The sequence below is a fragment of the Oncorhynchus mykiss genome, chromosome 21, assembly GCF_013265735.2.
Source record: "Oncorhynchus mykiss isolate Arlee chromosome 21, USDA_OmykA_1.1, whole genome shotgun sequence".
Classification (NCBI taxonomy): domain Eukaryota; kingdom Metazoa; phylum Chordata; class Actinopteri; order Salmoniformes; family Salmonidae; genus Oncorhynchus; species Oncorhynchus mykiss.
This window is the reverse complement of record NC_048585.1, coordinates 15,555,811-15,570,739: the sequence shown is the minus strand read 5'-3', so window position 1 is coordinate 15,570,739 and position 14,929 is coordinate 15,555,811. Positions and strand designations below refer to the sequence as shown.

The 14,929-nt window shown below is 47.8% G+C and overlaps 1 protein-coding gene across 1 annotated transcript in view; it reads right to left on the bottom strand.

Annotated features, from left to right (window-relative positions):
- The window catches only part of LOC110499821 (exocyst complex component 4), a 237,494-nt gene that overhangs the window by 129,298 nt on the left and 93,267 nt on the right, over window positions 1-14,929 (bottom strand). Inside the window, exon 10 of the mRNA XM_036957071.1 lies at window positions 9,783-9,879. Within this exon, the coding sequence (XP_036812966.1) occupies window positions 9,783-9,879 (97 nt within the window). The remainder of the gene's footprint in view (window positions 1-9,782; window positions 9,880-14,929) is intronic.

The following is a 14,929-nucleotide window of genomic DNA, read 5'->3' as shown; positions in this document are numbered from 1 at the left end:
AGGGCTCAGGTCCTCCAAGGAGAGGAGGGAGATCAGTAAGTCCTGATCTAACATGATTTGACAAGTGAAAGCAAGGCAACACATTTCTCAGTATAAATGTAAACTGTACATTGACTGTGTGTTGTGTTTCCCTTGCTGCACAATGAATATCCCTGTAGGGACAAATTCAACTGAATAGATGGTCACTGGAGAGAATGGCACACTGTGTGACTCAGATGTAGTTAAATAAGACAAAAGAGCATTCTTTACTTTAAGAAAACACAACACAAGCAATAATTGACTTTAAAATTCCAGAGTTGAAAGAGTTTTTTTCCACTTTTCCAGAAAGTTATTTTAGCCTCCAACAGAATGTGTGTAACGGGGCTGGTAATGAGACAGAGAGACCATGACACAGACCTGTTCACCTCCAGGCACATCAGTAGGGGGGCCACTGGCCCCATCTTTCATTGACCTTCCTCTGAACCCTCTCCTCCTCTTCACCCCTACCGTCATACCTCAGTGTCATCCCACTGTCGACGTCTCCCTATCCCCTCATCTCTCTCTTCGTCTCTCTCTTTTCTCTCTCTCTAATCATCTCTTGTTCCCTCAATAAATCTCTCTCTTCTTTCCTCAATGTATCTCTCTCTTGTTCCCTCAATTTATCTCTATCTTCTTCCCTCAATTGATCTCTCTTAATCTCTCATCTCTCTTATTCTCCTTGCTGAAGTAGCTGCTGTACCTCTTCCCTCTGTTACTGTCTCTCTCCTGGTCTCTTCCTCCCTCTGTTACTGTCTCTCTGCTAGTCTCTTCCTCCTCTTCCCTCTGTTACTGTCTCTCTCCTAGTCTCCCTCCTCCCTCTGTTACGGTCTCTCTCCTAGTCTCTTCCCTCTGTTACTGTCTCTCTCCTAGTCTCCCTCCTCCCTCTGTTACTGTCTCTCTCCTAGTCTCTTCCTCTTCCCTCTGTTACTGTCTCTCTCCTCTGTTACTGTCTCTCTCCTAGTCTCTTCCTCTTCCCTCTGTTACTGTCTCTCTCCTCTGTTACTGTCTCTCTCCTAGTCTCTTCCTCTTCCCTCTGTTACTGTCTCTCTCCTAGTCTCTTCCTCCTCTTCCCTCTGTTACTGTCTCTCTCCTAGTCACTTCCTCCGCTTCCCTCTGTTACTGTCTCTCTCCTAGTCTCTTCCTCTTCCCTCTTACGGTCTCTCTCCTCGTCCCTTTATCCTCCCTCTTCCATCTGTGTCATCTCTTCTACCTGTTGTTGTCGTTGTGGCAGCAGGAGCTGTCTATCCCAGGGCTGAGGGTGAGTGACAGTGTGAGTGACTGAACAACTAACTGACTGACTGATTGACCAGTTACCCCTGACAGAGGACACAGTTCAATCTAGTAGGTCTTCTACCACTAGGCTTTCCCCTGACGCTCTCTCTCTTGTTCTCAAACATGGTTATATGAGATTTGAACCCTCCCGGGGACCTAGAGTCACAACCTGAGGACCTCTTCCAAACAGCCCAGCCAATCATTGAGGAGGTTACATTGTGAGGTAGCTGGCCATGTCATATCTTAAGGACTAGGGCGTGAAGCTGATTGAAGTGTACAGTAACTGACCTTGTTATCATGACCCATCCAAAAATACCTACAGTACAGAGTACACAGCAACTTCCCCCTGGCCACTGGTGTCACCCTCTTTCAGAGTCACGGTGACATTTCTAAGGTCACCAAAACATTCCTTAAGGATAAATATTGTTGGAAGAAAAATATAGAAGTTCTGAACTTGTTTCTCTTTCAAACTTTTAGACTTTCATTTGAGAGCTTTTGGACCCAATATCAGGTTAGAGACCCAGTGTACCGGCTCAACGCAGCATGGTAACTGTCCAGGGTTGACCCAGTGTACCGGCTCAACGCAGCATGGTAACTGTCCAGGGTTGACCCAGTGTACCGGCTGAACGCAGCATGGTAACTGTCCAGGGTTGACCCAGTGTACCGGCTCAACGCAGCATGGTAACTGTCCAGGGTTGACCCAATGTACCGGTTCAACGCAGCACGGTTAACTGTCCAGGTTTGACCCAGTGTACCGGCTCAACGCAGCATGGTAACTGTCCAGGGTTGACCCAGTGTACCGGCTCAACGCAGCACGGTAACTGTCCAGGGTTGACCCAATGTACCGGTTCAACGCAGCATGGTAACTGTCCAGGGTTGACCCAGTGTACCGGCTCAACGCAGCATGGTAACTGTCCAGGGTTGACCCAGTGTACCGGCTCAACGCAGCATGGTAACTGTCCAGGGTTGACCCAGTGTACCGGCTCAACGCAGCATGGTAACTGTCCAGGGTTGACCCAGTGTACTGGCTCAACTGCTTTGTAATTGTCCAGGGTTGACCCAGTGTACCGGCTCAACGCAGCACGGTAACTGTCCAGGGTTGACCCAGTGTACCGGCTCAACGCAGCATGGTAACTGTCCAGGGTTGACCCAGTGTACCGGCTCAACGCAGCATGGTAACTGTCCAGGGTTGACCCAGTGTACCGGCTCAACGCAGCATGGTAACTGTCCAGGGTTGACCCAGTGTACCGGCTCAACGCAGCATGGTAACTGACCAGGGTTGACCCAGTGTACCGGCTCAACGCAGCATGGTAACTGTCCAGGGTAGAGGTGGGTTAGGGACTGATGCAGCATAGAGATGGGTTAGGGACTGATGCAGCATAGAGGTGGGTTAGGGACTGATGCAGCATAGAGGTGGGTTAGGGAATGATGCAGCATAGAGATGTGTTAGGGACTGATGCAGCATAGAGATGGGTTAGGGACTGATGCAGCATAGAGGTGGGTTAGGGACTGATGCAGCATAGAGGTGGGTTAGGGACTGATGCAGCATAGAGGTGGGTTAGGGACTGATGCAGCATAGAGGTGGGTTAGGGACTGATGCAGCATAGAGGTGGGTTAGGGACTGATGCAGCATAGAGGTTAGTTAGGGACTGGACTGATGCAGCATAGAGGTGGGTTAGGGACTGATGCAGCATAGAGGTGGGTTAGGGACTGGACTGATGCAGCATAGAGGTGGGTTAGGGACTGACTGATGCTGCATAGAGATGGGTTAGGGACTGACTGATGCAGCAAAGAGCTGGGCTAGGGACTGGTCTGATGCAGCATAGAGATGGGTTAGGGACTGATGCAGCATAGAGGTGGGTTAGGGACTGATGCAGCATAGAGGTGGGTTAGGGACTGGACTGATGCAGCATAGAGGTGGGTTAGGGACTGACTGATGCAGCATAGAGATGGGTTAGGGACTGACTGATGCAGCAAAGAGCTGGGCTAGGGACTGGTCTGATGCAGCATAGAGATGGGTTAGGGACTGATGCAGCATAGAGGTGGGTTAGGGACTGATGCAGCATAGAGGTGGGTTAGGGACTGATGCAGCATAGAGGTGGGTTAGGGACTGGTCTGATGCAGCATAGAGGTGGGTTAAGGACTGGTCTGATGCAGCATAGAGGTGGGTTAGGGACCGGACTGATGCAGCATAGAGGTGGGTTAGGGACTGGTCTGATGCAGCATAGAGATGGGTTAGGGACTGATGCAGCATAGAGGTTAGTTAGGGACTGATGCAGTATAGAGGTGGGTTAGGGACTGATGCAGCATAGAGTTGGGTTAGGGACTGACTGATGCAGCATAGAGGTGGGTTAGGGACTGACTGATGCAGCATAGAGGTGGGTTAGGGACTGACTGATGCAGCATAGAGGTGGGTTAGGGACTGACTGATGCAGCATAGAGGTGGGTTAGGGACTGATGCAGCATAGAGATGGGTTAGGGACTGACTGATGCAGCACAGAGCTGGGCTAGGGACTGGTCTGATACTGATACAGCACAGAGCTGGGCTAGGGACTGGTCTGATACTGATACAGCATAGAGCTGGGCTAGGGACTGGTCTGATACTGATACAGCACAGAGCTGGGCTAGGGACTGACTGATACAGCACAGAGCTGGGCTAGGGACTGACTGATACAGCATAGAGCTGGGCTAGGGACTGACTGATACTGATACAGCTAGGGGAAGTGGGTAGAAGATGAGAGAGGGGAAAGACTGACTGTTGGTGGGCCAAAAGAGAGAGACAGTTTGGATGCCTCAGTGATAATGATGCCTCAGTTATAATTCCTCTACACTGCTCTGTCATCTTCACATTTACACAGCAGCCCTACAACCAAACCTTATCCACTGAAGATGGGCAGCTGCTCAAACACAGGACACACACAGACAGACACACCAGTGCCAGGGCTCATCATCCACAGGCAGAGGATGGTGGAGAGGGAGAGATTAGGGAGCGGGCGCCGAGTCGTCCCTTTTCAAAATGCCAATGCCGGTCAGGGCACAGGGTTTAAATACCACTCAAATGTCAGCAGGAAACCCCCACAAGTCAAACTAAATTACCCCCTACCTGCACAACCCTTCACGCTGCACTCAGTGTGTGTGTGTGTCTGGAAGAATTGCCTGCATGTTGGCACAGAACAAACAGAACAACCACACACACACACACTATGACTGCTGCTGCAGTCTAGCTCCTCTTTCAGCCTGATCGATGTTCTGCAGCTCACACACAGCCGTTTACTATGGCGCTCCAAACACCCTCCATTAAATGAAAACACACAGCCCTTTATAAAACTTCCCCATCGATCCTTCCGCTGAGAATTGATACTTAGAAAAACACTTTCTTTCCCCCCTGCACCAATACACAGTAGATAGGAACAGGAGTCATTATATTTAGCTAGTGTATACCAGTGATATACAAGTTGTTGGTATAGAAAAGCAGAGAGCTATACACTGTATTGATCCATATAGCCTTAAGGGCTAGACCACCCTATAACAGTATCAATATACATATCACAGTCACAGAGGCCTGGACATATACTATAGCACAATCAGTTCACACAACCAATTCTCCAGTCACTCTTTTACAACGCCCAGCCCTGCTATCAACCACAATTTACACCTACGCTACAGTATTGATCAACACACACACACGGGTCCAACTTTTGTTTGTTTGTTTTTGTGTTTGTGTTTGTGTGTGTCTTTCCCACCTGGACCCAATTTGCAAAAAAACAAATGATTTTTAAGTAGACACCTGTTCCGAATGGACCCCGAATGGAATCTGGTCAGATCTAGAGTCGGTCCAATCTGAGTGAGGGAAGCAGCAGAAAATAAAACGTTTTAAGCTACTTTATTAACCGGACCTGATAAAGCGCAAGAGGGAGATAGGTGCCGCTCTAGAAGGTGGGGGAGGAGCCGTACTGTGAGTGAGTGAGCGAGTGAGTGAGTGAGTGAGTGAGTGAGTGACACGGGGAGGAGAGAACCAACCAAGCCGACTCGTGCTATAGTGGACAAATAGCTGCCATAGCTAGGTTATTTATCATCAAATATGATTACATAGTACCGGTCTTGACTACATCAAAACGGGAGAAGCAAGTTAAGCTAGCTAACGTTAGCTAGCTAGGCTAACTGAAGCTGCAGTGAATGAGCTTTCTAGTCCTACTGTTACAAACAACAACTCCCTGCAGAATATTAAGTAGCAGCCTACCTGTTGGCTCTTGGTTGTGATAACCTATCATTCCCCTTTAACTTTTAATTCTGTCATTTTAATTCCAGCCTCATGACGCTTCGATGACTCATGATTGGCCAACAACAACAAGCTACAAAAGCGCCACACTCCACTCTTGTGAAAAGCAAGAGCAGCAGCATAAATGATCAAATGTCTCTCTCTCCTGCAGCAGTTTCTTTCGGATCTGTACGGGTCCTTCAGGACACAAGTCAGTTTAAATAACAATCATATCAGAGACATAACATTATTTACCATTCTGGAACCGGAGCCGCTCGAGTCCTGTATCGGGTCTCGGGTATACAGTCGGGGACAAAAGTTTTGATAATGACAAATATACATTTTCACAAAGTCTGCTGCCTCAGTGTCTTTAGATATTTTTGTCATATGTTACTATGGAATACTGAAGTATAATTACAAGCATTTCATAAGTGTCAAAGGCTTTTATTGACAATTACATGAAGTTGATGCAAAGAGTCAATATTTGCAGTGTTGACCCTTCTTTTTCAAGACCTCTGCAATCCGCCCTGGCATGCTGTCAATTAACTTCTGGGCCACATCCTGACTGATGGCAGCCCATTCTTGCATAATCAATGCTTGGAGTTTGTCAGAATTTGTGGGTTTTTGTTTGTCCACACGCCTCTTGAGGATTGACCACAAGTTCTCAATGGGATTAAGGTCTGGGGAGTTTCCTGACCATGCACCCAAAACATAAAATGTTTTGTTCCCAGAGCCACTGAGTTTTGCCTTATGGCAAGGTGCTCCATCACGCTGGAAAAGGCATTGTTCATCACCAAACTGTTCCTGGAAAGTTGGGAGAATTTGCTCTCAGAGGTTGGTACCATTCTTTATTCATGGCTGTGTTCTTAGGCAAAATTGTGAGTGAGCTCACTCCCTTGGCTGAGAAGCAACCCCACACATGAATGGTCTCAGGATGCTTTACTGTTGGCATTACACAGGACTGATGGTAGCGCTCACCTTGTCTTCTCCGGACAAGCTTTTTTCCGGATGCCCCGAACAACCGGAAAGGGGATCCATCAGAGAAAATGACTTTACCCCAGGCCTCAGCAATCCAATCCCTGTACCTTATGCAGAATATCAGTCTGTCCCTGATGTTTTTCCTGGAGAGAAGTGGCTTCTTTGCTGCCCTTCTTGACACCAGGCCATCATCCAAAAGTATTTGCCTCACTGTGCTTGCAGATGCACTCACACCTGCCTACTGCCACTCCTGAGCAAGCTCTGTACAGGTGGTGCCCCGATCCCGCAGCTGAATCAACTTTAGGAGACGGTCCTGGCGCTTGCTGGACTTTCTTGTGCGCCCTGAAGTCTTCTTCACAACAATTGAACCGCTCTCATTGAAGTTCTTGATGATCCGATAAATGGTTGATTTAGGTGGCAGCAATATCTGGCAGAAATATCCTTGCCTGTGAAGCCCTTTTTGTGCAAAGCAATGACGACGGCACATGTTTATTGCAGGTAACCATGGTTGACAGATGAAGAACAATGATTCCAAGCACCACCCTCCTTTTGAAGCTTCCAGTCTGTTATTCGAACTCAATAAGCATGACAGAGTGATCTCCAGCCTTGTCCTCGTCAACACTCACACCTGTGTTAACGAGAGAATCACTGACATGATGTCAGCTGGTCCTTTTGTGTCAGGGCTGAAATGCAGTGGAAATGTTTTTGGGGGATTCAGTTCATTTCCATGGCAAAGAGGGACTTTGCAATTAATTGCAATTCATCTGATCACTCTTTATAACATTCTGGAGTATATGCAAGTTGCCATCATACAAACTGAGGCAGCAGACTTTGTGAACATTTATATTTGTGTCATTCAAAACTTTTGGCCACGACTGCACAGTTGAAGTCGGGAAGTTTACATACACCTTAGCTAAATACATTTTAAGTCAGTGCTTCACAATTCCTGACATTTAAACCTAGTAAAAAGTCCTTGTCTTAGGTCAGTTAGGGATCACCACTTTAATTTAAGAATGTGAAATGTCAGAATAATAGTAGAGAGAATTATTCATTTCAGATTTTATTTATTTCATCACCTTCCCAGTGGGTCAGAAGTTTACATACACTCAATTAGTATTTGATAACATTAACCATTACGTGTGTCATGCACAAAGTAGAGGTTTTAACCGACTTGCCAAAACTACAGTTTGTAAACAAGAAATTTGTTGAGTGGTTGAAAAACGAGTTTTTATGACTCCAGTGTATGTAAACTTCCGACTTCAACTGTAGGTGGTTCCGTGAAGACCTGTATTCCACACACACACACACTCACTCACTCACTCCCCCCCTCCCACTCCATTGATTTCCTATGCAGTATTACTCAATTACCTGTTATGGGAGTTGCTATTAAAAACAGCCATAAGCGGTATCAGTGGGTATTAAAGTGGCTTCTATCAAAGGTGCCAGGGCTGGGTCTCTACAAAGACATTAGAAAGACATCTGCCAGTGAGTAGTGACACAGCTCTGTTGGCACTGCCAGCTCAGAGGGGAACTCGTGCACAGGGAGAGGGAGAGAGATAGAGAGAGGGGGGGAGAGAGAGAGAGAGAGAGAGGGAGAGAGAGAGGGGGGGAGAGAGAGGGAGAGAGAGAGGGGGGGAGAGAGAGAGAGGGATGGAGATGATTTAATGGGATTGATTTGAACCATTACTGACAACAAGGGAACGGCAGCAGCCACTCACTGTTAAGTATCTCTACCCAGACCATCCACAGACCCTACCCAGACCTTCCACAGACCCTACCCAGACCTTCCACAGACCTTCCACAACCCCTACCCAGACCTTCCACAGCCCCTACCCAGACCTTCTACAGACCCTACCCAGACCTTCCACAGACCCTACCCAGACCTTCCACAGACCCTACCCAGACCTTCCACAGACCCTACCACAGACCCTATCCAGACCTTCCACAGCCCCTACCCAGACCTTCCACAGACCTTCCACAGCCCCTACCCAGACCCTACCACAGACCCTATCCAGCCCCTACCCAGACCTTCCACAGACCCTACCCAGACCTTCCACAGACACTACTCAGCCCTTCCACAGACCCTACCACAGACCCTATCCAGAACCTTCCACAGCCCCTACCCAGACCTTCCACAGACCCTACCCAGACCTTCCACAGCCCCTACCCAGACCTTCCACAGACCCTACCCAGACCTTCCACAGCCCCTACCCAGACCTTCCACAGACCCTACCACAGACCCTATCCAGCCCCTACCCAGACCTTCCACAGCCCCTACACAGACCCTATCCAGCCCCTACCCAGACCTTCCACAGACCCTACCACAGACCCTATCCAGCCCCTACCCGGGCCATCTGTCTCAATGAGATAGGGTGTAGTTCACTTCTGTACGAGGAAAGGACATTTGCGTTCAACAATGGGGCACACACACAGTTGGCCTACAGTACAGTACAGCACCAACTGGCTCCAAGTCTAAGTAAGGGGAAATATTACAGTTTAATGGGAGCCCTGGTGATTCATCACTGCAAGGAAGGTCAATCTAATTAGGCTGTTTGAAAATTGGATTTCCACCAGTCTTTGGGGACACCGTGTTATATACAGTACACTGTCACTGTAGGCAATACTAATCACTACGGTGGATTACATTCTGGAATATTGCTAAGCATAAATAAGGACCATATTAAAAACCGTAAACATCAGACAGGAAGCACACTCAAAATGTAGGCCATCATCTGCCTTATTGTGGGGGTTTGGGGGAGGATGGACTGTCCAGCTATGAAAGCGGTAGAGTATAATCAATGGGAGGATTACTAAAAGGACGTAATGGATATAATCTAATTGTCGACATTCTACTGGTTTAGAGTCATGCTCCAGTCTGAGATATAATCTAATTGTAGACATTCTACTGGTTTAGAGTCATGCTCCAGTCTGAGTGCTGCCCATGGTCTGGATCATGGATGTCCTCTCACATTGACTATACATAGTGGACCAGACCAATGATCTCATAAGACATTGAAAGGGAAAAAGTCATGTGGATTGGACTAAACTAAAGGCTTTTAGGGAAAATTACGTCAAAATGAATCAACGTGAATGAACAGCGTAGGGAAGTAGTTGTTGTCTGAGGGATGATCTGTCTTGTTCTCTGTGACTGGTATGATGGAAGGCCATTGTCTCCCCTCTAGTGCATATTGACCATGGCCACATATTATTGAATCTGTGTGTGTGTGTGTGTGTGTGTGAGGTTAGTAAGTCCTACCTGAGGAGAGGCTGGAAGATCACTGTGATGTTCCTGGCTCCAGGTTTACAGACAAACTTCATCTCTCCTCCTTCGATCAGGTTATCATCTGCACCACCTGGAATGAGAGGAGGGAAAGAGAAAGACTGAGACAAAGAAACAGACAGAAGGAGTAACACAGTCCTTTAATGTGGTGAGTAAACAGTCCTCCATCAAGGTCAACACAGACGCGATCAATCGTCAGATTCACCCAAAGCATCCCCCATTGAGAGGATATTAGACCCAGTAAAAAATCTATTAAAAATGGCCGCCACATGTTGCTAAAATACAATGTTTCTACAGGTCCCGATTGGGTTTATCAGGCAAAGAATAAAGCCATCATCTTCCATTATTAAGACATCATCCTATCAGCAGTCAGCACAGCCGGACTCAGACACTCACTGGACCCTTCCACCGACTCCCACATCCATGCCCCTGCACTAGTGCGTGGGTGAACCCCTCGGCTAACAGGGTTAATCAGAAAATCATTGGTGTGTAACTCACTCAGACCTGGGGGTGGGCGAGAGAGGGTAGGCGAGAGAGGGTAGGCGAGGGGGGGTAGGGGAGAGGATGGGCGAGAAGGGGGGGGTGAAAGGGGCCGATCAAGCATCAAGTGCACCACTGTTCCTCATTACGTCCAGTCAACCTGAAGTAATCAATATAATTGACATAAAGGAATTGCGGACTGTTGTCGATAAAAACCGAAGCCGGCGAACGATGTCCCATGCAGGTGGATCAATGAATATAAATAACGGAGAGGTGAGAATCGACAGTGGCGTTGCTCCCCCCTCCCCCACAGTGCACAGAGACACTATTATTCATTAAAATTTCACACATCACTTTTTAACCACTGGAGAGGGTTGTCAGTTGTCTTTCGGCTTTGGATTGACAGTATTTTATCAGTGGCTTGGAGTCTAGAGGACACTGGTTAATAGTGGATTCTATTGACTAGCATTCTGAACAGTTTCTCCCATTGCTTCTAACTGGGATGTGCTTTAACATAAACACTGTACTTGGTGTGGTGCTGCACATGCCAGAGATACATTGGGCTGATATAATCACGGATATGGGGTCTGGGAGTTTGTTGAAGTGTGTGTGTGCGTTTTGCGTGCGCACCTGTGTGGTGTGTGTGTCTTTGTCTTACAATGGAGGGTGATATCAGTTTCAATTGGTATTTCAATCTAAACTAGACCTCTGAGTCTATATTACAACAGACAAACAACGCCTACTGATGGTGTGAAAGCCAGTCTCCAGTCAGCTTTACCTGCATTGATGGTGTTGAAGCCAGTCTCCAGTCAGCTTTACCTGCATTGATGGTGTGAAAGCCAGTCTCTAGTCAGCTTTACCTGCATTGATGGTGTTGAAGCCAGTCTCCAGTCAGCTTTACCTGCATTGATGGTGTTGAAGCCAGTCTCTAGTCAGTTTACCTGCATTGATGGTGTTGAAGCCAGTCTCCAGTCAGCTTTACCTGCATAGATGGTGTTGAAGCCAGTCTCCAGTCAGCTTTACCTGCATTGATGGTGTGAAAGCCAGTCTCCAGTCAGCTTTACCTGCATTGATGGTGTGAAAGCCAGTCTCCAGTCAGCTTTACCTGCATTGATGGTGTGAAAGCCAGTCTCCAGTCAGCTTTACCTGCATTGATGGTGTGAAAGCCAGTCTCCAGTCAGTTTTACCTGCATTGATGGTGTGAAAGCCAGTCTCCAGTCAGTTTTACCTGCATTGATGGTGTGAAAGCCAGTCTCCAGTCAGCTTTACCTGCATTGATGGTGTGAAAGCCAGTCTCCAGTCAGCTTTACCTGCATTGATGGTGTGAAAGCCAGTCTCCAGTTAGCTTTACCTGCATTGATGGTGTGAAAGCCAGTCTCCAGTCAGTTTTACCTGCATTGATGGTGTGAAAGCCAGTCTCCAGTCAGCTTTACCTGCATTGATGGTGTGAAAGCCAGTCTCTAGTCAGTTTACCTGCATTGATGGTGTGAAAGCCAGTCTCCAGTCAGCTTTACCTGTATAACCCTGCATTCAAATGTACATCATAACATTGTTCCCTCAGCCTCCTGATACTCTCTGATAGTTGTAATGAAACCCGCTCCATTGTAAAGCATGGAGACAACTCCTCTCTCGTTCCCCATCCATCCATCCCCTACACTCATTACAAAGAAGAGATGCTTTCATTCCATTCAAAAGCTTTTAGACTACATTTTCTCTGCTGTTTCCATGAAAATTCATTTGTGTGGGAACGGCTTCTTGTTGCTAAGTGGAAAGAGTGCCCAGGTTCTAATTCTCCCCCCCTCCCTTTCTGCCGATTCAATTAAGACTCAAATACGCCCCCAAGACAAAGCTGCTGCCACACACTCACACCAGGCACAGCAAAAGAGAGAGAGGGGGGGGGGGGGGGGGAGAGAGACAGAGAGAGACAGAGACAGACAGACAGAGACAGACAGACGGACGGACAGACGGACAGACGGACAGACGGACAGACGGACAGACGGACAGACGGACAGACAGACAGTCAACTTCTGTTCCGTAATCATGAACTTTCAAACAAACAGACATGTAACGCAAACTTACGCACACATGATAACTCCTCCAAGTATCACAGTCATAGAGGATCCAGTATTGGTTGCCAACACTGAATTCGCTCCCACGTATGGTTTCTATCAGAATGCCTGGCTAAATATGCAACACGTATGGTTTCTATCAGAATGCCTGGCTAAATATGCAACAACGTGTGTACTTCCTGATTATGGTGACAAATGTAATTTCCTGCTCTAAACATCTGCATCAGTGTCAGACAAAAGAGGCATGGAGCGACCCCAATGGTCCTTAGAGTCCCAGGTGTGGCTGCCAAATGGGCATGGAGTGACCCCAATGGTCCTTAGAGTCCCAGGTGTGGCTGCCAAATGGGCATGGACCACATTAATATTTTATTAAGAGTGTTAATATTCATGATGTTTCTTTTCAGAGTCATCTGGACAGTGATGGCTCTGATAGCAGGTCAGAGGTCAGACTCCTGGCAACTCTTATAAACAACAGAACATCCAGGCTGAGGGTGTGAGTGTGAGTGCGTGTGTCAGTGTGAGTGCGTGTGTCAGAGTGAGTGTGTGCGTGTGTCAGTGTGAGTGAGTGAGTGAGTGAGTGAGTGAGTGAGTGAGTGAGTGAGTCAGTGAGTGAGTCAGTGAGTGAGTGAGTGAGTCAGTGAGTGCGTGTCTATCCCCAGTGGTAGAGGCTGATCTAGGATTAGCCAGAAGGGCGTGTCCATACCCTGTGGGAGAGCAGATGCGGAAGGGAATGAAGTAGCACTATCACTACATTATACAGGCCAGTCCCTCCAGCACCCCTCCCACCACTACAACACTATCACTACATTATACAGGCCAGTCCCTCCAGTACCCCTCCCACCACTACAACACTATCACTACATTATACAGGCCAGTCCCTCCAGTACCCCTCACACCACTACAACACTATCACTACATTATACAGGCCAGTCCCTCCAGTACCCCTCACACCACTACAACACTATCACTACATTATACAGGCCAGTCCCTCCAGTACCCCTCACACCACTACATTATACAGGCCAGTCCCTCCAGTACCCCTCACACCACTACAACACTATCACTACATTATACAGGCCAGTCATTCCAGTACCCCTCACACCACTACAACACTATCACTACATTATACAGGCCAGTCCCTCCAGTACCCCTCACACCACTACAACACTATCACTACATTATACAGGCCAGTCCCTCCAGTACCCCTCACACCACTATAACCACATTATACAGGCCAGTCCCTCCAGTACCCCTCACACCACTACAACACTATCACTACATTATACAGGCCAGTCCCTCCAGTACCCCTCACACCACTACAACACTATCACTACATTATACAGGCCAGTCCCTCCAGTACCCCTCACACCACTATAACCACATTATACAGGCCAGTCCCTCCAGTACCCCTCCCACCACTATAACCACATTATACAGGCCAGTCCCTCCAGTACCCCTCACACCACTACAACACTATCACTACATTATACAGGCCAGTCCCTCCAGTACCCCTCACACCACTACAACACTATCACTACATTATACAGGCCAGTCCCTCCAGTACCCCTCACACCACTACAACACTATCACTACATTATACAGGCCAGTCCCTCCAGTACCCCTCACACCACTACAACACTATCACTACATTATACAGGCCAGTCATTCCAGTACCCCTCACACCACTACAACACTATCACTACATTATACAGGCCAGTCCCTCCAGTACCCCTCACACCACTATAACACTATCACTACATTATACAGGCCAGTCCCTCCAGTACCCCTCCCACCACTACAACACTATCACTACATTATACAGGCCAGTCCCTCCAGTACCCCTCACACCACTACAACACTATCACTACATTATACAGGCCAGTCCCTCCAGTACCCCTCACACCACTATAACACTATCACTACATTATACAGGCCAGTCCCTCCAGTACCCCTCACACCACTACAACACTATCACTACATTATACAGGCCAGTCCCTCCAGTACCCCTCACACCACTACAACACTATCACTACATTATACAGGCCAGTCCCTCCAGTACCCCTCACACCACTACAACACTATCACTACATTATACAGGCCAGTCCCTCCAGTACCCCTCACACCACTATAACCACATTATACAGGCCAGTCCCTCCAGTACCCCTCCCACCACTATAACCACATTATACAGGCCAGTCCCTCCAGTACCCCTCACACCACTACAACACTATCACTACATTATACAGGCCAGTCATTCCAGTACCCCTCACACCACTACAACACTATCACTACATTATACAGGCCAGTCCCTCCAGTACCCCTCACACCACTACAACACTATCACTACATTATACAGGCCAGTCCCTCCAGTACCCCTCACACCACTATAACCACATTATACAGGCCAGTCCCTCCAGTACCCCTCACACCACTACAACACTATCACTACATTATACAGGCCAGTCCCTCCAGTACCCCTCACACCACTAAAACACTATCACTACATTATACAGGCCAGTCCCTCCAGTACCCCTCACACCACTATAACACTATCACTACATTATACAGGCCAGT